Source organism: Phacochoerus africanus, chromosome 2 (assembly GCF_016906955.1).
Source record: "Phacochoerus africanus isolate WHEZ1 chromosome 2, ROS_Pafr_v1, whole genome shotgun sequence".
Lineage (NCBI taxonomy): Eukaryota > Metazoa > Chordata > Mammalia > Artiodactyla > Suidae > Phacochoerus > Phacochoerus africanus.
This window is the reverse complement of record NC_062545.1, coordinates 256,004,211-256,028,325: the sequence shown is the minus strand read 5'-3', so window position 1 is coordinate 256,028,325 and position 24,115 is coordinate 256,004,211. Positions and strand designations below refer to the sequence as shown.

Here is a 24,115-nt window from a genome sequence, read left to right as displayed (position 1 = left end):
CTGTACAAACCATACTTAGGATAACCAAATAATTGATGAGGGGTGAATTCTCTATTTTAAAAAAAGTTCTCAGGCCCAGTCCAGAGCTTCACTTCTACCCTCACAATGCAAGGAGCGCCACAAACAGCTCTCCAGGGAAACTAATGAAAATCATTTTAAGTCTCTGGAAATGGCTCTAAGAGCATGCAACAGGAGTTCCCATATGGCTCAGTGGTTAACAAATCCAACTAGGAACCATAAGACTGCAGGTTTGATCCCTGGCCTTGCTCAGTGGGTTAAGGATCTGGCACTGCCGCGAGCTGTGGTGTAGGTTGCAGACGCGGCTCAGATCCCATATTGCTGTGGCTCTGGCGTAGGGCAGTGGCTACAGCTCCGATTGGACCCCTAGCCTGGGAACCTCCATATGCCGCTGGAGTGGCCCTAGAAAAAGCAAAAAGACAAAAAAAAATAAAAATAAAAATAAGACCATGCAACAAATGAAGAAACATTTGTTCAAGAGATCTACCAAACTTCAGTAAGAACTACAAGAGTCTATGGCCTGTGACCCTAGGCCCATTCCCTCCCCTTCACCCCCCACTTCAATGAGACAACTCTATACCAGACTGCTGCAGCCCAAGGACACAGGGCTCCCTCTCACCTAGTTCCAAGTCAGAAGGCTACTTCCCAGGAGGAACAGGATGTCATCATTTCTCATCCTGCCTCTAGCTACCTGTTGCTGAGGCTAAGTTCTGTTAAGAATAGCCCATAGGTAGAGGCTAGAAGATTGACCCTGAGTCCAGAATGGCTGGGAATACTGAGGCCCCAGCTGCCCTTAGCCCACGGGGCTTGGGACCCAGGCTTTTATTACCCTAATCTAAAGTGCTGAGATGAGAGTTTCATTACATTTTCCTATTTTACATAATTTTGAATTTTTCTTATCTTAAAAGGTTTAAGAATGAAGTTCCCGTTGTGGTGGCAGTGGAAATGAATCCAACTAGTATCCATGAGAACTCGGGTTGGGGATCCAGTGTTGCCATGAGCAGTGGTGTCGGTCACAGACACAGCTCAAAACCCACACTTCTGTGGCTGTGGCGTAAGCCGGCAGCTACAGCTGATTTGACCCCTAGCCTGGGAATTTCCACATGCCACAGGTATGATCCTTAAAAAAAGAAAAAAAAAGTTTAAGGACAAAAACATTTTTGACTTTTTAGGGCCGCACCTATGGCATATGCAGGTTCCCAGGCTACAGGTCTAATCGGAGCTGCAACTGCCGGCCTATGCCACAGCCACAGCAATGCCAGATCTGAACCACATCTGCAACCTACACCACAGCTCCTAACGCCAGATCCTTAACCCACAGAGTGAGGCCAGGGATCCAACCCGAATTCTCATGGATACTAGTCAGATTCCTTACCCCTGAGCCATGACAGGAACTCCCAAGACAAAAACATTTTAAAAAATCCTCCCAAAAACCAAGTGCAAAGGACTCCGAGACACTGAAATTCTGAGTCTTTATGAGCATCACTGAAACTTTCCTGCAGACTTAGTAACTTAGGAACTGGATCCTGAGACTCTTTCAGGTTAATATGCATCTCCTACCACATACCCAGAGATATTACACATAACACGTCACATCACAATGAATGTTATGTGATAATGATGCAGATGTCATTCTCGAAAGAAGCCACTGCCAGAGAATAAAAGGAAAAGCAATGTGGTAGGGGTTCCCACAGGCCAAATTCATCTTCCTGTAACTAGAAACCTTTCAAAGTTTCAGCGGGGGGGACAACAGTAACCCAGAAAAGAGATACCAAAAACATCTCTCCCCTCTTCCCAGAAACAGAGAATGAGCCTTTTGATGAAGCAGCAGCTGTATTTAATCACTAAAATTATCCTGGCCCTGATGGAAGAGAAACTAAGTTAGAAAGGGGTAGGGCTTTTTCTCCCTCACTTATTTTAGAAGCATGTAGAAGCAAATGAAGAAACAGAATCCCCAAAGTCAGGCCCAAGTAAAGGCTCCAGAGAGCAGCAGTCCCCTCTCCTTCCCGCCCTCATGGCCAAGGTCGCTGTCCTCGGGATCCAAGCATCCTGCTCTGCAATGAGCCTGCCCGGTGATGCCTTCCACCTACGCCTCCAGGGACTCTTCACTCTGTGTCCCAGAAGGTTGGTTCTCCTCGTCCTCTTCATCAGTGGCCTGAAGAATCCTCAGCAGTTTGAGCTCGGGGTGCCAGCCTATTCTAGAAGCACTGTTTGGGGTTCTCTTGGAGGTTTCCAGCAAAACCTCCACCTGAGTCCTGACGTCCTTGCTAGTACATTCTATTTTGAGTAATTCAGCACCTAAAAACAAAGACAAAAAACAAAACAAAACAAAAAACACCATCATAAATTGCACCTGTAGCCTTCTGCCAACTAACTGTGAAAAACAGAGGACAGAAAAGGCAGAGCTGGGGTATTTTCAGGACCCTTCTGAGGGCTGAGGACTGTGCCCTCCAGGGAGGTGAACCATCCTGGTCAACCCATTTTCAGTCACTAGGTACCTTACTTAGTAACTTACTTTTCTTACTGGGGAAGGAATCCAGGCATTTCTGAGAGGAGGCCATCTGTGGTCTCTTTGTGGCATCCTGAAATCCATAAGTGTAAGGAACCTTGATTCAGGATTTTAGGAAACAAAGGGCTTGTCTAAAAGATGCTTTCCTTGGAGAAATTAATGTCTAAGACAGGACAAAATGCCACCTCCTAAGCCTGAAGAAAGAAGCCTGTGTCACATATTTTCTGCCCTCCAGGCTGACCACATGAAGCCAGAACCCAGCTCATCCCCATCCCCACTGTCAACTGAGGGCAGATTTGCCTGCAAAGGTGGCTGCCAGCAACCGCTCCCATTCCTCTGTCACACGCTGTTCTTCCCATCAAGAGGCAGAGCCAGTTTCCTCTCCTCTTGATTCCAGGCTGGACTTCTGTTTTTTTTGTTTTTTGGGGTTTTTTTTTGTGTGTGTGACAAATAAAATGTGGCAGAAGTGATACTGTTCCAGCTCCAGGCCCGTCCCTTAAGTGCTTTCATGAGATTATTATGCTGTCAAGAGGCCCAAACTAGTCACATGGAGAGGCCTCATGGAAGAGAATTAAGACAGTTTGGCCAAGAGCCCCAGCCCAGCCTCCAGCTGAATGCAGCTGCATGCGTGACCTTAAGCAAGACCCGAAAAACTGTCCAGTCAACCCACAGAATCGTGAGAAATGGCGAACCACTGTGGTTCGGCTTTGGGGCATGACAGACTGTCACTACAGGCCAGACAACCGAAACCAGGCCCTAGCAGAATGGCCCTCGTTCACCCTCACCTGTTTCACGGCAGGGCCTTCTGTCTTAGTCTGCTGCTGCTGCTTTTTGTCACCTTCCCGACGTGGTAGCGTTCTGTGACCTAGTGACCACGAGATCAGTTCAGTTCTCTTCTGATGGGTATTTCACATCCCATTGTTGGGCTTCTAGTTGACCCCTAGTCTACATGTGACTCCCCATTTAGGACAAGACAGGACCTGAGAGGCAGGTAAAAGGGAGTTAGGCCTTCTGAGTTCTACTGGCAAATCTGTTCACTTGGGACTATGACCACATCTATTACAGAATTAGCAATTAAGGTAAGGTAAGTGTTAAAAGAATCAGGATTCCTCCAAGAAACCTCAGGGGCAGGTGCCTGGGCATCACAGTAGCAAACGAAACCCCAATTCTATCCTTATCAGTTTATGAATACTCCTCTTACTTTCTCGTGCCTTCCCTAATGTTGGTTTCTGAAAATGAATGTCCTGCTCGCCAAAAAAACTCTAGATCGATGATTCTTTTGTATCAGATGTTTCCCCCAACTAGTCCCTAAATGCACTCATTCTTTCCTCTCTCCATCTCCCTTTCTTTAAATGAACATCTTCCAGGAGTTCCCGTCATGGCTCCTTGGTTAACGAATCCAACTAGGAACCAAGAGATTGCAGGTTCAATCCCTGGCCTTGCTCAGTGGGTTAAGGATCCAGCACTGCCATGAGTGTAGGTCACAGACGCAGCTCAGATCTGGCGTGGCTCTGGCTCTGATGTAGGCCGGTGGCCACAGCTCCGACTAGACCCCTAGCCTGGGAAATTCCACATGGTGCGGCTGTAAAAAGACAAAAAAAAAAAAAGGATCACACATGGCAGCAGGCTATTCGACCTGATTTCTCTCTCCCTTAGACACCCGACCCCACAGCCAAAGGAGACTGCCCAGTGCTCCCTGCAGCCACACTCCTCCAAGACGCCTTTCCCCAGCCTCTCCCTCCCTCCATGAACTCTCATCCACGCTGGGAAAATGTTCACACATGTTCAAGATCCAGTAGAAAAATCATCTCTTCTAAGAGGCCTTTCTCAACTCAATGAGGACATGGAACTGCTCTAAGAACATACTTCAAAGGGGCAGCCCGGTCGCCCAAGCAAAGCCACTCCTACTGGCAGATCAGGAAGAGGAACGAAAGGCACCAGCATGAAACTCAGGGGAATGGGGAGCACCCTGGGCACGGGGTAACCCTGGACAAGCACTTCCGCCCTGGGCCACAGCCTCTTTTCTGTCTACCTCCCATGTGAAGGTCAAGATCCTTCTTAGGTCTTCTGGTTAGAAGACAGAGTTGGTATCAGAGAGCTCAGTGGAATGGGAAATAAACCCAGAGCAGCAAACTTCTCAGGAAACAGCTCACCTGGGCCCTCCCAGGGCCCTAGGGTTGGAGAGTGAATTCTGATGCTTAAGCAGTTATTTTCACATTATAGTCAGCAATGTCCAGTCTATTTAGGGTAGAAGAATCTTTCAAGGTTTAAGGGAATTCTTTCTCCTCCCCCCGATTCTGCACTCGAGCTGAGAAACGTCAGAGGGAATGGGGTAGGTCTATCCTTCAGCTCGGACACGATAAGGACCTCAAAAAGGGGAGTCTCTTGTCTCCAGGGTGAATGTGAGAGGAAAGAATGGCCCATCAGAATCATCCCTGGATGGGGCTAGAGAGTGTGTGGCTGCTGAGACTTGAACCCGTGGCTGGGAAGCCGAGGGCCCTGACTCTGCTTCCTCAGAACGCTCTGGTGAGGGGCTCTGGCTCTTCCCCGCCTCACTGGTCAATGGGCCCTCAGGGCTCTTCTCTTGGGCAACCTGGCCTTGCTCTTCAGCCTCAAACACTGCCTTTTCTAAGTAGGACCTGAGGGAAAAACAACTCTGACGCATGCTCGTAGTCACCTCTCGGATCCCTAAGTGAAGCGGCCGCCGGCCCCGCTTGCTTGCTTAGTAAATATCTCATGGAAGAATGATTCACACACACGCAGAGCAGCCAAAGCAAAGCATTCCAAGGAGTCCGAGGCCTGACAAAGGCTGGTCCTCAAATGACAAACATGTGGAGCTTTTCCCGTCCTCGGCTCTGTCCTGGGATTCTGTCACTCCCGAGCCCATATAGTCTCCTTACCACAGTGTGGATCATAAACCACGGCACCTGAATGTTTAGGTGAAGTTTTATGGCTCCCTGCTGCACTCCTGGATTTCTTTGTGGCCTCCTGAAACCCACATAAGGAGGAACTGAATTAGGACTTGGGGAAGTGAAGAACAGTTTCCAAAAAAGATTTTAAAAGAAGGAAGTGAGCACCTGTAACCACACAGGAACTTGCATCTGCAACCAGAGAGACGACAGGGAGACCCCCTCTCTCGCATATCCCTTCCCCTTCCAGGCTGTGCCCAACTGCTCCCGTCCCAGCAGGTTCCGGGGGTCCCCTCCCTGCCACTCTACCTGCTTCCTACTAGGTGTCTTCACCCTCTTCTGTTGCGGTCGCTGCTGCTTCCTGCCACCTGGTGACCAGAAAGCCAGCTCAATCCCCTTCTCCCTGGCAGCTCCCACCCTTCGCTGGGCCTCTTGCTGTGCCCTGCGACCCAACGGTGACACTCTCTATTTCCGGTCAGGACCGAGTTGGGAGGGGGTACTTTTTGAAATTGCAGTTTCCTGAGTTCTACACATGACCCTGTATGACTGCGGCCACAAACCTAACCGAATTGGGACCCACATCAAGTATAAGAAACATGGGCTGAAGGGGAATGGTACTAGGAAACCTGGCAGCAGCAGAAAACCTACCTTCTGTTGTCAGGTTATTATATAACTTCCTCAAATGTTCGGGGTATCTCAGTGCGGGTTTCTAGAGAAAAAAAGAAAAGAAAAATGAAGAAGAAAAGCTCTACTGCAGGTCTTTCCCTTTCCCAAAATGTATTTCCCAATGCATTTATCCATCTAGTCAGCAAGCACTTTTTGAGAAGCCAGTGTACGCACATTGCCAGGGGCTCTGGAGAGGGGAGGGGTACAGGGACTGAAGCGCAGAGGAAAGGGAGAAGGCTGCTCTCCTTAGCCCTCTCGCCATACACTGGCTTTCACTGACACACAACCCAGCCTCCTGTGGGGCCTGGCCCCAGAGTGTCTCTTCCAGATAGAAGAGAAAGGAGAAATAGAAAGTTAAGGGAGTTCCCACTGTGGCTCAGCAGTAATGAACCTGACTAGTATCCATGAGGACACAGGTTCCATCGCTGGCCCTGCCTAGCCAGTTAAGGATCCAGCCTTGCCGTGAGCTGTGGTGTAGGCCGGCAGCTGTGCTCTGATTTGACCCCTAGCCTGGGAACTTCCATATGCCGAGGGTGCTAAGAATAGAAAGAAGGAAGGAAGGAGGGAAAGTTAATCCTCCAGCCCTGAGGAGAAAGGAGTCTGGATTTGCATGTAGACATCCTTCTCTGAGGTTCTCTAGCCCTTACTTGCAGGGTGAGGCGGTGTACAGACAAATACATCTTAGCAGAAATGGCACTGTCAGGTCGGCTCTTTTCCAGGGGAGGTTTCTTCTTCATCACAGCCAACTGTGTCTTCATCTCCGGAAAAGGTATGGTTTTCCCTTTATCCAGCAGGAGGCTGAAGGGAACAGAGATGGTGGACCATCAGCAACAGCTCTTCTTGGAGAATGGGGCTGAGGAGAAAGATGAAAAGGGCTCCCAATTTCGAGAACTGTCCATTCTGGAACTTAAAAGGCTTGTACTAACAGGTGCTCATTCCATAACTGCTCTCAGATGCAACGATGATGACCACAGCTGAATAAAGGAAGTGTTTACTGTATGACGGGCTCCTGTGCTTTACTCCACTGAATCCTTACCACACCCCCAAGGGCAGGCATTATTATCATCATTTTGAAAATGAGGAAAATGAAGATTAAAGAGGCTAAATAAAGTACTAAAATTCACAGAGGTAGTAAATATCAATGCAAAATTCAAAGGTTGTCTTGTTCCAAACCACTGATTCATTCTGCCTCCCACTTACCCATAACTCATTTATAAAAAGAATGTGTTGGGAGTTCCTGTTGTGGCTCAGCAGTTAATGAACCTGACTAGCATCCATGAGGATGCAGGTTCAATCCCTCGCCTCGCTCAGGGGGTTAAAGATCCGGCGTTGCCATGAGCTGCAGTGTGTCACAGACGCGGCTCAGATCTCGTGTTGCTGTGGCTGTGCCATAAGCCAGCAGCTACAGCTCAGATTTGACCCCTAGCCTGGGAACTTCCAGATGCTGCAGGTACGGCCCTAAAAAGCAAAATAAAAAAAGAGTGTGTCTACCTCCCAGCAGAAGTTTACATAAGAAAATATATGTGGTGCGCTTATTTAGCACAGGGCCTGGCAGATGCTAAGTGCTTAATAAGTGGTGGTGATACTTGTCATCACTGCATAGCGCTGAGTCTAAGAACTCAGTGACCAGAATTACCACTGTGGTATATCGAGTTAAAGATCCGGTGTTGTCTCTGTGGCAGCGTGGGTTCAGTCCCAGCCTAGCACAGTGGGTTAAAAGGATCCAGCATTGCCACAGCTGTGGCATGGGTCATAGCTGCAGCTCAGATTCAATCCCTGGCCTGGGGAACTTCCATAGGATACGGATGCAGCCATAAAAAAAGAGAGAACTCAGTAACCAAGTCAGCGTTTCCTCCCCTCTCTCCTCACAAAGAACACACTGCTTAGGCCCCTCGCAGCTTCTAAAGAAAAGAAGACGCTCTGGTTCTCCCACAGGCTTCTGTGACACTTACTCCTGCAGCAGATCCTGAGGTAACATGTCACAGTGGTTCCAGAAAGGTACGGATTCTAAACTGAGTTGCTCAAACAAGTGTCCTGGGGACGAAGGAAGCACCGTCACCCCTGTTCCCGTGTGGACCCGAGATGACCTGTCCTTCTGGAAGAGAAACAATGGCAAGAGCTCCCTGAAGCACTCTCTTCAATGCCACCTCCTCCCATCCACATTCCAGCCTCCCAAGACAACCCTGGCAAGGGAATCTCCTTGCTTCCAGACCGACCCCAGCATCCTCGCCTCCTCTGCATGGCGAGAACCCCCGCCTTCTCCCCAGTCTGCCTCCTCAACCTTTCATTGACTTCAGATCATACGGGGACTAGTGTTGTTTAGGTTTTTCCCCAAAAGGTTATTTACTCGCTGAACAAATATTTACTGGCCAACTATGTGACAGGCACAGGGCTGGGGCTGGGGATTCAGCAATGAACAAAATGGACCAAGACACCACTCCCTTGGACATGGACCTTCCAGCCCTGGGACTTATTCAAGGCTACGTTTAGTCACTGAATGGCAGGATTAGAATTAGAGGCGCAGGTCCATCATAACTTCTAGTCTGTGGATAGTCTATTCCCATCACACTGAAAATTAGTTTTTATCAACCACATATTCCCTCGGAATACCCAACAGTTCCTCCTAACACCTCCTCAAAGTGCTCATTCACTTTCCTTCAGGAAGGAGAGGAGGGGGTGGGGGAGTCTCTGAATAGGAAATGGTTTGGTAATTATTCCTTAAAAGAGGTTTGCTTTTGCAGATGTTGTTCATTTAAAGAGAGCATGAGGGAAGGGGGAAGATAACTGAAAGGAAAACAAAAATAAACTCTTCAGAGTAATATCAGGAAGATTTGGCCAAAACACCAAACTTACGCCTGCAGATTTCTTTCTTTCCATCTTTCCATTCTGGCTGCAAACTATATGTTTCTTCTCAGCCGGGCTGGAAATAAGAACCACCACAACTTATTCCCAGGAATCTTAAACAGACACATTAGGATATTTATGAATGATAACCATGAGGATTTCTATCCTTCATTCAGTACTCAAAGATAGCTGATTGGGGAAGTTTCGTTGTGGCTCAGCAGAAACAAACCTGACTAATATCCATGAGGATGCGGTCTGACCCCTGGCCTCACTCAGTAGGTTAAGGATCTGGTGTTGCCATGAGCGGTGGTGTAGGTTTAGGTTGCAGATGTGGCTCAGATGACTCATTGCTGTGGCTGTGGTGTAGGCCGGCAGCAGTAGCTCCAATGTGACTCCTAGCCTGGGAACTTCCAAACGCCGCACCTGCAGCCCTAAAAAAAGGAGAGAGCTGGGTGGGAGCCCAGGAAAACCTGCTGCCCAGAGCCTGCTAAAAACAAGACGCCCCCCGCCTCCATCTCACCCTCATTTCTAAATTAGGTTTCTCACCATTCTCCACCATTCTCTCATACTATCCAGTTATTCTTCCACAGAATTAATCCATAGTAATTATGTACTTAGGTGTGGTGATGTTATAATGTCTGAATCCCACCACCCCCTAAGACACTAAGAGGACAGGGACAAAGTATTTAGTTCTCCACTGAATTCTCACTGCTTAGCTCAGAGGTGCTCAAATAATTTTTAGTCTGTCATCTTCCTCCTCCTTCTTGCCTGGAACACAGACATGATGGCTGGAGCTCTAGCAGTCAACTTGGACCTTAAAAGCCCCAACGAAGTACTGAGACGATGGAAGCTGTGGGCTAGGGATGATGACCCCCAAAGCTAGAAGGAGCTCTGTTTCTAATTTCTTCATGGAGCTGACAAACTAGCTCTGGCCCATCTGCCTCTGGGTTTCTTTCACGTAAAAGGAAATAAACCCTTAGAGGATATTTATTTATACCACATATATTCACACACAAAATGCATATATAAAGAAGCATTCAGGGAGTTCCCATCGTGGCTCAGCAGAAACAAATCTGACTGGTATCCATGAGGATGCAGGTTTGATCCCTGACCTCGCTCAGTGGGTTAAGAATCCAGTGTTGCCGTGAGCTGTGGAGTAGGCTGCAGGCACGGCTCAGCCCCCATGTTGCTGTGGCTGTGGAGTAGGCCAGCAGCTACAGCTCCGATTCAACCCCTAGCCTGGGAACTTCCAAATGTTGGAGTTCCCGTCGTGGCCCAGCAGTAGCAAATCTGATTAGAATCCATGAGGACACGGGTTTGATCCCTGGCCTCACTCAATGGGTTAAAGATCTGGCGTTACCGTGAGCTGAGGTGAGGTCGAAGACGCAGCTCGGATCTGGTGTTGCTGTGGCTGTGATGTAGGCCAGCAGGTACAACTTCCATTCCACCCCTAGTATGGGAACTTCCCTATGCCTCGGGTGCAGCCCTAAAAAGTTAAAAAAAAAAAAACCAAAACCCTCACAAATACATTGGGTCCTATCTTGTATGCTCTGTACTACCAGGTAGAACTTGACGTAGAGAAGTCCCAAAGCATGAACCTCAAAGTGTGCCAACCAGGATCCCAGTGTGGCAAGAGACCAGGGTCTTCCACTCTGCTTGACCTTCTGCTTCTTGCAGTGAGGTAGCCAGAAAGGAGATCACAGAGAGAAGGCCTGCACTGGACAGAAGGCATCTGTAGAACACAAGAGTTGAAGACTCCCAAGTTCTAGACATGAGACTCACCTCACCTCTTTCTCTGGTTCTTCTGGGATCCAGATTACATCCATATTCCTAAACCCTTGAAGGCAGGGAAGTCGAGTCTCATTCAAATTCAGCACTGACAGCTAAGAGGAAGATATAAAGCCTATGTATTGACTTGAATGCACCCACTCCTGCTGGTATTCAGCACCAGGCTAAGGACGGAATTATCACGCTAACCAAAAAAGTATGGTGGCTCAGAAGATGGTAAAAAGGCATTTCCTATCCCCAAAATATCTTCTTACTACTCCCCCAAGAAATCATGTCTTGGCAAATGTACTCTTCAAAAGCAAGCACTGGGGAGTTCCCATTGTGGCTCAGCAGGTTAAGAATCCAATTAGTATCCATAAGGATGTGGGTTCGACTCCCAGCCTTGCTCAGTGGGTTAAGGGTCTGGGGTTGCTGCAAGCTGAGGCATAAGTTTCCAATGCAGCTTGGATCTGGCATTGCTGTAGCTGCAGCATAGGCCAGCAGCTACAACTCCAATTTGACCCCTAGCCTGCGAAACCGCATATGCCCTAGGTGTGGCCCTAAAAAGAAAAAAGAAAAAAAAGAGTAAGCACAGGTAAGTGAGTAGTTTCCCCTGCCTCCCTGTGACAGTAGCAACTCCCAGCACCATCTCATAGGAGGATAGCTTGGGGCTTACCTAAGGAAACATACTCGGAGTTCCCGTCGTGGCGCAGTGGTTAACGAATCCGACTAGGAACCATGAAATTGCGGGTTTGGTCCCTGGCCTTGCTCAGTGGGTTGGGGATCCGGCGTTGCCATGAGCTGGGGTGTAGGTCGCAGATGCAGCTTGGATCCCGCGTTGCTGTGGCTCTGGCGTAGGCTGGCGGCTACAGTTCCGATTAGACCCCTAGCCTGGGATCCTCCATATGCCACGGGAGCAGCCCAAGAAATGGCAAAAAGACAAAAAAAAAAAGGAAACATACTCTGCCCACTCCACTCCAAAGACTTAGATGCCCTGCAGATAAAACAGCACAATCTGGGAGCAGGGAGAGAAGCGACAGAGGCACAAGCAACTTTTCTACTTTTACCCTGTCTACAATTAGAAGCATCTACATAAAAGTTAAAGTCATACTTTTTTTCACATTTAGCTACTTAGGACACAAGAGTACTGGTGCTCAAGGAAATCTTATAAATAATCCAGTCTATATCCCTGGCAGGATTCAGGCAAGGGGAAAAAATATTAAAAATAAGGTTGTTCCCATGAAAAGGAACTGACTGGGTTGGGGGTAAAGAGGAGACTTTATTTGCACCACAAACCCTTTCATGCATTATGTCTTTTTTTTTTTTTAAAGGGTCCCACCTGTGGCATATGGAGGTTCCCAGGCTAGGGATCGAATTGGAGCTGCAGCTGCTGGCCTACACCACAGCTGTAGCAACACCAGATCTGAGCCTCGTCTGCAACCTACACCACAGTTCATGGCAATACCGAATCCTTAACCACTGAGCGAGGCCAGGGATCAAATCCTCGTCCTCATGGATACTAGTTGGGATAGTTTTATGGCCGTGGGTGTGGCCCTAAAAAGCTAAAAAAGAAAAAGAAGAAAAACAGAGTTGCCATATGATCCAGCAATCCTACTCGGAGGCATAGATCTGGAGAAAACCATAATTCAAAATGACACATGCACCCCAATGTTCACAGCAGCACTATTAACCATAGCCAAGACATGGAAGCAACCTAAATGTCTCTCAGACATGAAAGAATAAAGATGGTAGAGGAGTTCCCTTGTGGTACAGCAGGTTAGGATCTGGTATTGTCACTGCAGTGGCTCAGGTCGGTGATGCGGCACAGGATCAACCCCTGGCCTGGGAAATTTCATATACCACAGGCGCAGCCAAAAAAAAAATAAGAAGAAGATGTGATATATACACACAATGGAATACTACTTAGTCATAAAAAGAATGAAATAATGCCATTTACAGCAACATGGATGGACCTAGAGATTCTCACACTGAGTGAAGTTAAGTCAGAAAGAGAAAGACAAATACCATATGGTATCACTTATATGTGGAATCTAAAATATGACATAAATGAAAAGCCAATCACGCAATGGAAAAATGGGCAAAAGACCTGAATAGACCTGAATAGGAAGATATACAGATGCCCAACAAACACATGAAAAAATGCTCAACATCCCTGATTATAAGAGAAATGTACATCAAAACTACCATGAGATACCACCTCACACCAGTCAGAATGGCCACAATTAATAAGTCCACAAATAACAAGTGCTGGAAGGGGTGTGGAGAAAAGGGAACCCTCCTGCACTGCTGGTGGGAATGTAAGCTGATACAGCCACTATGGAGAACAGTTTGGAGGTATCTTAGAAATCTATACATAGAACTACCATATGACCCCACAATCCCACTCTTGGGCATATATCTGGACAAAGGTTCCTTGAAAAAGACACATGCATCCGCATGTTCACTGCAGCACTATTCACAATAGCCAAGACATGGAAACAACCCAAATGTCCATCAACAGATGATTGGATTAGGAAAATGAGGTGTATATATACACAATGGAATACTACTCAGCCATAAAAAAGAACGACATAATGCCATTTACAGCATGGATGGAGCCAGAGACTCTCATACTGAGTGAAATAAGTCAGAAAGACAAAGACAAATACCATATGATATCACTTATAACTGGAATCTAATATACAGCATGAATGAACATTTCCACAGAAAAGAAAATCATGGACTTGGAGAATAGACTTGTGGCTGCCCAGAGGGAGAGGGAGGGAGTGGGAGGGATTGGGAGCGTGGGGTTATCAGATGCAAACTATTGTTCTTGGAATGGATGTACAATGAGATCCTGCTGTGTAGCATTGAGAACTATGCCTAGATACTTATATTGCAACAGAACAAAGGGAGGAAAAAAAAAGTATACATGTATGTGTAACTTGGGCCCCACGCTGTACAGCGGAAAAAAATAAAATTAAATTTAAAAAAATAAAAATAAAATATGACATAAATGAAACAAATGAAATATTTATGGAACAGAAAGAGATTCATAGACATAGAAAACAAAATCGTTGCAAAGTGGACAAATTAGGAGGTTGGAATTAGTAGATACAAACTACTACATATAAAATAAATAACAAGGTCCTACTATATAGCACAAAGAATTATATTTAATATCCTGTAATAAACCGTAATGGAAAAATATGAATATATATATATACACACACACATATATGAATCACTTTGCGGTACACCAGAAACTAACATAACATTGTAAATCAACTATTCTTCAGTTTTAAAAAAACCAGACAAGTAGAAGGGTTTTTCTTCTTAAACTCTAGTATAGCTCTTCCCCTAACTGGCTGTGCATTCACAAATCACTTCCTATCTGGGCCTCAGTTTGTGAATTGGAGCCTACGGGGATTTTAAAATGACACAGAATAAAAAAGAATCGAATAGAAACTTTCAGAGTGTATCACTCATAGTTAAGGTAAAGGTTGTTCTATGATATTTTAAGCTAGGACCTCTTACCACAGGTCATAGCTTAAAGTGTTTGAAAGTCATGAGAGTAGACAATATGAAGGCTCTTTTTTTTTTTTTTTTTGTCTTTTTGCCATTTCTTGGGCCGCTCCCGCGGCATATGGAGGTTCCCAGGCTAGGAGTCCAATCTCAGCTGTAGCTGCTGGCCTACGCCAGAGCCACAGCAACGCGGGATCCAAGCCGAGTCTGCAACCTACACCCCAGCTCATGGCAACGCCGGATCCCCAACTCACTGAGCAAGGCCAGGGACCAAACCCGCAACCTCATGGTTCCTAGTCGGATTCGTTAACCACTGCGCCACGACGGGAACTCCATGAAGGTTCATTTTAAATGTGACATTATGACATTCTAATTTCCCTGTATTATGAGACAACAGTATTTACCTAGTAGCTGAATATGCTCTGTGCAAGCCAGAGATAGGAAATTCTTTCCTGTGCCATATGGCCACAAATCAGTCCCACTGGGTCTGGGATTTCCAGAAACAATACAGCAGGTAAAGGCATGAGCACAGAGCCTAGCAAACAGTACGGCCCATGGTGATATCAGATGGTTATCAGCATCATGATCATCATTATTCAGATCATGTTCATCCTATATGTTAAATAAAGGCAAATATTTTATTCCCACTAGTAAAGAGTAAATGCTGAGGAAGTACCTTTTTTAATCTGTGACTTACTTTGGGAGGTCTATCGGTACGGTTTATGAAGTCTTTGTCAGATAAATTCTTCAAAGGCCTGGGAAATGGAAGTTTCCAAACACGAAACAGAGTCACAAAAGATGTAGTGGGATGATAGTTAGTGCTATGAGGAAAAGGCTCCTACTTATCTACAGAAAATCTTGGGCTTAAGACTCACCCAGAGAATGTAGGGTATCACCACCTCCTAGTTGGGTTTGATTGTTTCTCCTGGAATGGCTTCCAAACAGATACTGCACCCTGCAAACCCCTCACAACTACTTGTTTCATCAAACTGCATTCACGGCCTAGGCCTTTCTCTCTCCATTATAGATAGTTACAAAACCATCAATAAAAAGTTTACCTTTGGAGTTCCCGTCGTGGCTCAGTGGTTAACAAATCCGACTAGGAACCAGGAGGTTGCGGGTTCAATCCCTGGCCTTGCTCAGTGGGTTAAGGATCCAGCGTTGCCGTGAGCCGTGGTGTAGGCCGGTGGCTACAGCTCTGATTAGACCCCTAGCCTGGGAAACTCCATATGCCGCAGAAGTGGCCCAAGAAATGGCGAAAAGACAAAAAAAAGAAAAAAACAAAAAGTATGCCTTTGATGCAGATGTTCAAAAACATGTTAAATAAACAAAACGTGGCAGAGACCTATAATGGAATATTTTCCAGCCTTAAAAAGGGATGAAATTCTGATACATGCCACAACATGAATGAACACTGAAAACATTACGTGAGGAGAAAGAGCTAGACACAAAAGGACCAACATTGTATGATTCCACTTATATGATATACCTAAAATAGGCAAATGAGGCAAATTCAGACAAAAACAATAGAATAGAGATTACCAGGGACCAGAGGGAGGAGGGAATGGGGAGTTATTGCTTAATGGGCACAGGATTTCTGTTTCAGATGATGAAAAAGTTCTAGAAATGGATAGTGGTAATGGTTGCACAATGCTGTGAATGTACTTAATGCTACTGAACTATATACTTAAAAATGGTTAAAATGATAAATTTTATGTTATATATACTTACCACAATAAAAGAGTGTCAATCTCTTACATTTTCATATCACTTGCTATTTTATTTATTTTTTTAAAAAATAGGTTAAATGTATAAATGAATGAATATTGCAAAGAGGTGTAAGACAAAGACCCAACTCCTTGGCCTGATTTATGAAGTCATCTGTGATATAGGCCCCTGCTTTTCACTCCAGCCCCCCAGCCTCACCTCTGACCATTCCTGTTCTATGTTCTAGACACAATATCTAAAGAATCTCCTCTTGCCTCTAGGCCTTTGCATGTGCTGTTTCTGTAGTCTAGAACTCTCTTCCTGTCTTCCCACCTGAAAGCCCTACGTTACTAGAATGTTCAATTTCAGGTCTAGACACAGATGCCACCTGTACAGAAGACAGTGCCCTGGCCTAGGAGCCCTTCCTGTGTGCTTCCACAGACCAAGGGAGCACTCCTCTCGCCACACACATCACCCTAAATGGTTATTTGTTTTCCTGAAAGCCCCTTGAAGGTAAAGACTGTATCTTTTTTACCACTGTATTCCCAGCATGCAGCAAAGTGGCCCCAACTAAAATATACTTGCAAATTCAGTGAACGACTAAACGAAATGTCACATTCTGCCTTGACAGGCCCTGACTGCAAGAAGCCATTATTTTTTCAGGATTCAAATCCCAGAAAACCAGAAAGTGGTCCTACCATTTCCTACTCCACCTTTACCCTAACAAATCATCAAGGGCTACTTAAACAGGAGACAAGAAACCACTGTAATGGTCCCCACCAGCACTTTGATTCCAGGCAACAGGGTCTTTGAATTTTAAGTCTAAGTTTTCCATAGACACCTGTTCCTTAGCTTCCAAAATCAGTAAGCAGTAACTGGATGCCTAGACGCTAGAGGCAATTCGGAAACCATCGCTTCTACCTTTGAGAGCTTACAAATGATTTCACACCTAAAAATTAAAGGTAAGAAATGCAGCATAGGAATTCCCACTGTGGCTCAGAGGGTTACGAACCCAGCTAGCATCCATGAGGATGCAGGTTCAATCGCTGGCCTTGCTCAGTGGGTTAAGGATCCGGCATTGCCATGAACTGTGGTGTAGGCCGGCACCTGTAGCTCCAACAGACGCCTAGCCTAGGAACTTCCATATGCTGCAGGTGTGGCCCTAAAAAAAACATACAAACAAACAAGCAAAAAAAGAAATGCAGGAAATCCCGTCTTGGTACAGAGGAAACGAATCCAACTGGGAAGCATGAGGTTGCTGGTTGGATCCCTGGCCTCGCTCAGTGAATTAAGGATCTGGCATCGCCATGAGCTGTGGTGTAGGTTGCAGACACAGCTCAAATCCTGCATTGCTGTTGCTGTGGCTGTGCTGTAGGCCAGCAGCTGTAGCTCCAATTTGACCCCCAGCCTGGGAACCTCCATGTGCCTCAGGCACAGCCCTGAAAAACAAAACAACAACAAAAAGAAATGTAGCATATATGGACAGTTTTCTAAAGATCTACAGAAGCTGGTGAGACACTCTCTGTTATGGGCTGAATTGGGTTCCCCAAAATTCTTATGTTGAAGTCCTAACTCCCTCTTAACTCTGAATTTGTATTTGGAGATAGGGTCTTCAAGGAGACAATGAGGGTAAAATGAGGTCACATAGGTGGGCTCTAGTCCAATATGATTTGTGTGCTTGTAAGAAGAAGAGATGCAGACACGGATACACACAAAGGGACGACAGTGTTAAGACAGAGGGAGAAGAGGGCCACTAAGAAGGCAAGGAGAGAGGGCTCAGAAGAAAACACCTCTGCCAACACCTTAATTTGGACTTCTAGCCTCTAGAACTGGGAGAAAATTAATTTGTTGTTAAGGCACACAGTCTATAACAACTCTAGTACTTTGTTATGGTGACCCTAGAAAACTGAAACACCTCCCCCCATTTTCACCAACTCCTACACTGCAAATAAGGCTTTTTTGTTTCCCACTGCCTATTCATCACTCCTTTAACTGAACTGATGTCATGTTTAATCTAGCTTTCCCAAAGTCTACTATATGGGCAAAGGATGTCAATCAGGAATTTCGAGGTAATAAGCCCTTTAAGGAAGATTCCATGATAGTTTACCTGCCTTGAAATTTCAAGTCAAACTTTGAACCTTGGGACGATAAAGGACGTGCCTTGGTGAATGCAAATTTTGACAAATGACGGTGAGCAAGTCTCTTGGCCTCGAAGCAGGAATCGGTGAGGTTTACAACAGTGAGCATTGGGAGTCTTTCTGAAAGACCAGAGTAGAAGAAAACACACAACATATCAAAAGGGAGCCAAAAAGAAACAATCCGAGGATCTTGTAAAGAAGGAGATAGGGCTGACTAATTCACCTTCAACATTCAGAGGTGGTTTGCAGGAGGAGCTTAGAATTCGAGGGTGGCCCCTCTCAATCCGGCGGATAGCTGCCCAGCATTGTGGATGCTGACAAACAGCCAGGTGACACGTAGTTTCATCCCACTGGCTTTCATCTGGCAAGTTCATAGCTACAAATGGTTTAGGACAAAAGCCAATCTTGCAGCTTTCCAGCCCCCTGGAGAAACAACCACCAGATAATTAGGGAGTATTATATATCAGTCATGCAGACCAAATATTTAGACTCAAAACATAAAATATTTCCTCTGAATCATATAGATAAATGGTAGCCAAAGGATAGTTAGGAAGTAGATAAGCAAGTATGAAAAAAAAATCTCAGTATGGATTAGCAGAGTGACAAGAGTTTGGGTGCAGACTGACTTCAGAAGGTCTCCTAATTGGCCATTGAATTAGCAGCTGAGTGACCTGAGATTTAACCAATCTGAGCTTCGATTTCCTCATCTGCAAAATGAGGATAAGCCCATTTCACAGGGTCATCACAAAAATTAGTTAATGTATATCAAAAGTTCTGGCATCCTTTCCTTTTTCCCTTCATTAATCATTAAGGATAAGATGCCACCCTCTCCAAAAAGCTTTATCAAATTACAACTAAGGTACATGAGACTTGATCATCCACGGTTTTTGATACACACAGGGGCTCCTGAAACCGATCATCTGCAGATAACCCAGAGACGGCTGAGTCACAGAAGTGTATTAGATGGCTCAAACCTTTGGAAGATACACTTTATTTTTCAGTATGCTCCAGTTTTCATACAGGTAGCTAAAATACCCAGCAGAAAGGAATGGGTCTGCTTCAACAGCAAATCAATCAACCCACAGGTGAATCAGAGGCCACTGGCTTTTCATTGACTAGTTGTATGGTCTTGGGCAAGTGACAAGTGACTTCACCTTCCTTAGCCTGTTTTCTCATATAAAGTAGGGGAGGGGATATCCCTAAGTAGGACTATGGAAACATTAAATGAGATAATGTACTTTTACGTATGATATACAGCAGGTGGTCAATAAATGTTACCATCTTTCTCTCTTTAGAAATGTTTAGACAATCTGGAGTTCCCATCGTGGCACAGTGGAAACGAATCCGACTAGGAACCATGAGGTTGCAGGTTCGATCTCTGGGTTAAGGATCTGCATTGCCATGAGCTGTGGTGTAGGGCAGCAGCTACAGCTCTGACTGGACCCCTTGCCTGGGAATCTCCATATGCCTCTGGTGTCGTCCTAAAAAAAAAAAAAAGAAAAAAGAAATGTTTAGACAATCACTACCACCTATCTGCAATAAACTTTTAAGTGTCTATTTCCTCTTTCTTTTACTCAACACATTTATTGACCACCAAATATGGGAAGGGATCTATTATGGGCATAGAGAACAATAATGACCAAAAAAAGTCCCAGTTCTAAAGAGTTTATAATATAAGCCAAAGATAGCAAACTACTGGCCTGGGATTGCACCTGGCATATAACTTGTTTTGTATGGCCTGCACTTTGAGCCATTATTTAAAGATGGAAATAGCCCATAATGTTCAGATTTCTGGCTCCTCTCAAAGGGGGGTCCAATTCCAACTAGACAGCCACTGGCTGGAGCTGTGTACCTCCTGACATCTTTAAACCATGTGTATTCTAGTCAAGTGGAGCCCTCCCCCACCAAACCCCATACTCTCTGAGAGAAGAGTTTCAGTTGCCATTTATCATTGCATTTGCTGTTGTTTTTCTCATAATAGGGAAATAGTTCTCTGTACTCATATTTCTATCAAAAACAGGAAAACTAAGCATGACCTGAGGCAGCAGGTTTCAAGGAAAACAACTGTTCAGTGGGAGTGAGGAGAGTTTCTACTACGTAATATGAAAATGATACAACTTAAAAACCCACTGCAGTATTTCTCTTGTGGCGCAGAGGGTTAAGGGAGGGTACCTCCCACCTGAGTCACTGCTGTGGTGCAGGTTCCATCCCTGGCCTGAGAACTTCCATATGCAGTGGTCGCCCCACCACTCCCTCGGGGGCGGGGGGGGGGGGGAACCATTGTAAAACCATGCTGATGCTTTTGACTAGGAAAGATGAACGATGATCAAGTCAATGAACTAAAACATAAATACAAGTTTAACAGGGTTTGTTTTTGAATGCGAATGTTATTCTTAAAACCGGCTGCTTACGGACCTTTTGTTACCTGACCAGCTCGAAGTGAACCCCAAGGTCTAATCATGCCCATCTTTTTGTTGCCAGCCCTACACTGTACTGGCAAAGTAGTCTGCATTAAAAATTTTAGGTTAACACTTATCCTTAATACCATTATTACAAAGTTGAGAGCGGTGAAAAGATTTAAGAGTGGATATCAGCTCCTGGAGAGTTCAATAAAGATTCCCTGCTTCCAGAAGAGGGAAGTGGGAGAATCCGGCCAAGGAGGGCCGCGCTTCCGCGGAGCCAAAGCAGAAGCCAAGCGGCTAGGAAGCCGAAGCCTACAAGGAAGACGCTGCTCCTCAACCCGCGGTGAAGACAGCAGCGGGCCCAAGCGCCAGGTCCCGCCTCTCTTCCGAAGGGACCCGCCCCGCCGGCTCAGTCCACGCCTTCGTCTCCCAAGCCAGCCTCCGACGGCACCGTTGCCAGGCAGCGGCGCAGAGCACTATGGGAAAGGGACGGAAGCCCCAGAAGGCCATACTTAATTTGCTAAGCAAGTTCCAGACGAGGTGGTGGCGTGAAGCAGGGAAGCGAGCTTGGGAAGGGGCGCCAGGTGCCGTTGTGGCCTGATAGAAACCCCTAGGACCAAAACTAGCGGCGTGGAAAGTTCAGATGAACAGACGACTGCAGTCGGAGGCGGGGCTGGGGGAGGAGGGAGGATATGGCGCGCGGGGCACTGTGGGACACGGTGTGGGCCAAACGGGGCGGAACGGAAGCCTCGTTGGGTCAGACGGTGGCGACGCGGGAAGTCCGGACGCTGTAGCGGCCTGAAGAGGAGGCCGGCTCCGGCCGTGGCAATGGCGGAGAGGCCCGAGGACCTAAACCTGCCCAATGCCGTCATCACCAGAATCATAAAGGAGGCGGTGAGCATCTCCGGCTGGCGGATGGACCAGGGGCGGACGAGCAGGCAAGGGTAAAGAGGTCCTGGGCCAATAGCTTTGCTCACCCCCTCTCTTGTCACAGCTCCCGGAAGGTGTCAACATCTCCAAGGAGGCCCGGAGCGCCATCTCCCGCGCCGCCAGCGTCTTCGTGTTGTACGCCACATCCTGGTGAGGCGGGCAGAGCTAACCAGAGCTTAGCTGGGGGCTGAGGCTTAAGGGAAACGCAGAGACACCCCCGCACCCCCGGTTCGGAGTTCGCGGCCTAGAACCCGCAAACCCCAATAATTATGATCTTCCCCAGTGGAGGGAGGTTCAGAGTCTTCATCCAGGTATTGCAAGCTGTGGAACAAAATAAAACAGAGTAACTTTCCCTTACCCTTTTGTACAGGGAAGGGAGGGACTTACTGTGTCACCAAAATCCATGTATCTTAGACTTGGGCATTTCCATTCCACCTCTGGGTCGTCCTTTTCCCACTCACTGCTTACGGGCCAAGAAGGATTCTGACAGCCCTTAATCTTCTTGTTCAGTGCCAACAACTTCGCGATGAAAGGGAAACGCAAGACGCTGAATGCCAGCGATGTTCTCTCAGCCATGGAGGAGATGGAGTTTCAGCGGTTCGTTACTCCCTTAAAAGAAGCTCTGGAAGGTAACGACCTCTTGGTTTTCTCAACCAAGTAGATGTTCATCCTGTATGACCTGCTCACTTGGCCCTAAGTCTTCATTAGCTTGAGTCCCTTTAGGTCCAGTAAGCAAGTATTGGGTGAGATTCAAATGGCACTACCTCATATCAGTTTTGTGATGCTGGGCAGGTTTTTCTTCCTTCTGTGCCTCAGTGTTTCCAGTTATGCAGTGGTATTAGTGGCTGCAGTCCGTTTGGTTCAGCCTTGTCTCCCAACTCCCTCCTTCATCCTTACAGCTTATAGAAGGGAGCAGAAAGGTAAGAAGGAAGCTTCAGAGCAAAAGAAGAAGGACAAAGACAAAAAAACAGATTCAGAAGAGCAAGACAAGAGCAGGGATGAGGACAACGACGAAGATGAGGAAAGGCTGGAGGAAGAAGAACAGAATGAAGAGGAGGACGTGGACAACTGAAGAGGATGGGGAGACTGGCGCCTTGGAAGGTACAGCTCTGAAACGTTTGTGTGCAGCTTTTTCCTGCTGGACAGAGTAGTCTTGGGCAGAAGAGCCTGAGAAGATGGAAGTAAAAACTGATTAAAATTATCATCAAAACCAGCGTGTCCCAGATTCAGAGCATCTGAGTAGCAGAATCTTGTTTTGCTTCATGAGCCTGAAGGTTGTGACTTTTTGGCAGGAGGGATTATGAACAGCCAATTGGTCATTGGGAGCGTTCTTGTTTACTTACGTACATAGTTAGGCAGTTGTTGATCCCCAGGTCCCACCCATTCACCCACGGCTCAAAAAAGTAACAAAGCTTCCATGCCACCTACTGCGTTCCAAATCACAGAGGCACTCAAGGCTCAGGAAAACCTGGGGCTTTGCTTATAGACAGCCTATTTGTACAGTATTTGGCAATACTAGCTTCTTACAAGTGATCAGAATGGCTTAGCTTTAGGAAACCACTAAAGGGTGTAGAACAGTGAAATCTGTTCTTTTGTCTCTTCACTTGACAGTAACATTAACTGAATTTTGGTTTTTACAGACCCACTTGGCTTAGAGCCCTTCTCTGTTGCCAGTAGGCATGTAACCCACTTGGGTGGCTACCTTCTGGGCACCAAATGCATTTACATCAGCAGTGTAGAGTAGAATTAGTCAAGCAAGATTGCCAATGTGTCTTACAACAGATGGTGTAGTCTTGAATGCACCTCACTGCCTGCCATTGTACAGCTTTAGGGTATGTGGTCACCTCCTGGAAGGTATAAAACTCCAGGCTTTCTCTTGTAGTCCTGCTCCCGGATTTGTGGTATGGCTTTTCATTCTTCTAATTCCTGATGAATTCCAAACTTTCTTCTTCTAGGTACAACGTTCTTGCTCTGTGCTTCTCTCCTGTCTCTGTTCTGCCTCTACTCTGCTCCCCATTCCCACTTTCTGTGTCCCTCCTTTTTTCACTTCTGCCAGGAATTTTGATGACCTGCTTAATATCTCAAACTATGGGTTCCTCTGATTCCCTAGTTCTAATCTCATGTCTTTTAAAAATGATTTTGTAGACCTCTCTGAACGTTAAGGGAAATCCGATGGTGCTCAGGAATCCAATTCCTCCCCCAAGCCATCCCTTCTAAAGTATCTCTGTTAACCTTATTTTCTTTCCATTTGGTGCTTCAAGCACTTTTTGTCTCTAAGTTGAGTGCTTGGAGGTTGACAGGTAGTGAAATATAGTTTGATGCTGTTCATTTGTTAAACGAATCCAGTGAAAAGTTTGTCAAGAAATGAGTGAAGGATATTGAGAAAATTATAATGCTTTGTATAAATAAAAAACAGTCTTATAAAAAGTGACGTCTCCTATTTCATCCTACTTGTTTATAAGTGTGCTTTTGGGGAGGACCCACTGATCATGCGCTGCAGTTTTTAGAGTGTAGACGAGGACAGACCCTCATAAATATGAGGTCCTGGAGTTCCCGTCGTGGTTCAGTGGTTAACCATGAGGTTGCAGGTTCAATCCCTGGTGTCAATCAGTGGGTTAAGGATCCAGCATTGCCGTGAGTTATGGTGTAGGTTGAAGACACGGCTCGGATCCCTCGTTACTGTGGCTCTGGCGTAGGCCA

At 46.2% G+C, this 24,115-nt stretch overlaps 2 protein-coding genes across 3 annotated transcripts; one reads left to right on the top strand and one right to left on the bottom strand.

The window, feature by feature from the left end:
- Positions 1-1,838: 1,838 nt before the first annotated feature.
- Positions 1,839-20,822, bottom strand: C2H9orf43 (chromosome 2 C9orf43 homolog). 2 transcript variants are annotated; one of them, XM_047768203.1, is made up of 14 exons: positions 20,629-20,822; positions 18,307-18,506; positions 18,053-18,203; positions 14,936-14,993; positions 10,729-10,829; positions 8,956-9,022; positions 8,055-8,197; positions 6,750-6,900; positions 6,085-6,145; positions 5,746-5,804; positions 5,455-5,515; positions 3,313-3,392; positions 2,534-2,600; positions 1,839-2,316 (listed from the first exon to the last, which is right to left on the bottom strand). In XM_047768203.1, exons 2-14 carry the CDS (start codon positions 18,455-18,457, stop codon positions 2,105-2,107), a joined length of 1,362 nt encoding a protein of 453 aa, XP_047624159.1. In that variant the 5' UTR covers positions 18,458-18,506; positions 20,629-20,822; the 3' UTR covers positions 1,839-2,104. The 2 variants fall into 2 exon arrangements, with proteins under 2 accessions (XP_047624159.1, XP_047624158.1); XM_047768202.1 differs by lacking the exons at positions 10,729-10,829; positions 14,936-14,993.
- Positions 20,823-21,205: 383 nt separating this feature from the next.
- Positions 21,206-23,846, top strand: POLE3 (DNA polymerase epsilon 3, accessory subunit). The gene is made up of 4 exons (XM_047768201.1): positions 21,206-21,379; positions 21,480-21,565; positions 21,926-22,044; positions 22,315-23,846. Exons 1-4 carry the CDS (start codon positions 21,314-21,316, stop codon positions 22,485-22,487), a joined length of 444 nt encoding a protein of 147 aa, XP_047624157.1. The 5' UTR covers positions 21,206-21,313; the 3' UTR covers positions 22,488-23,846.
- The last annotated feature ends 269 nt before the right edge of the window (positions 23,847-24,115 follow it).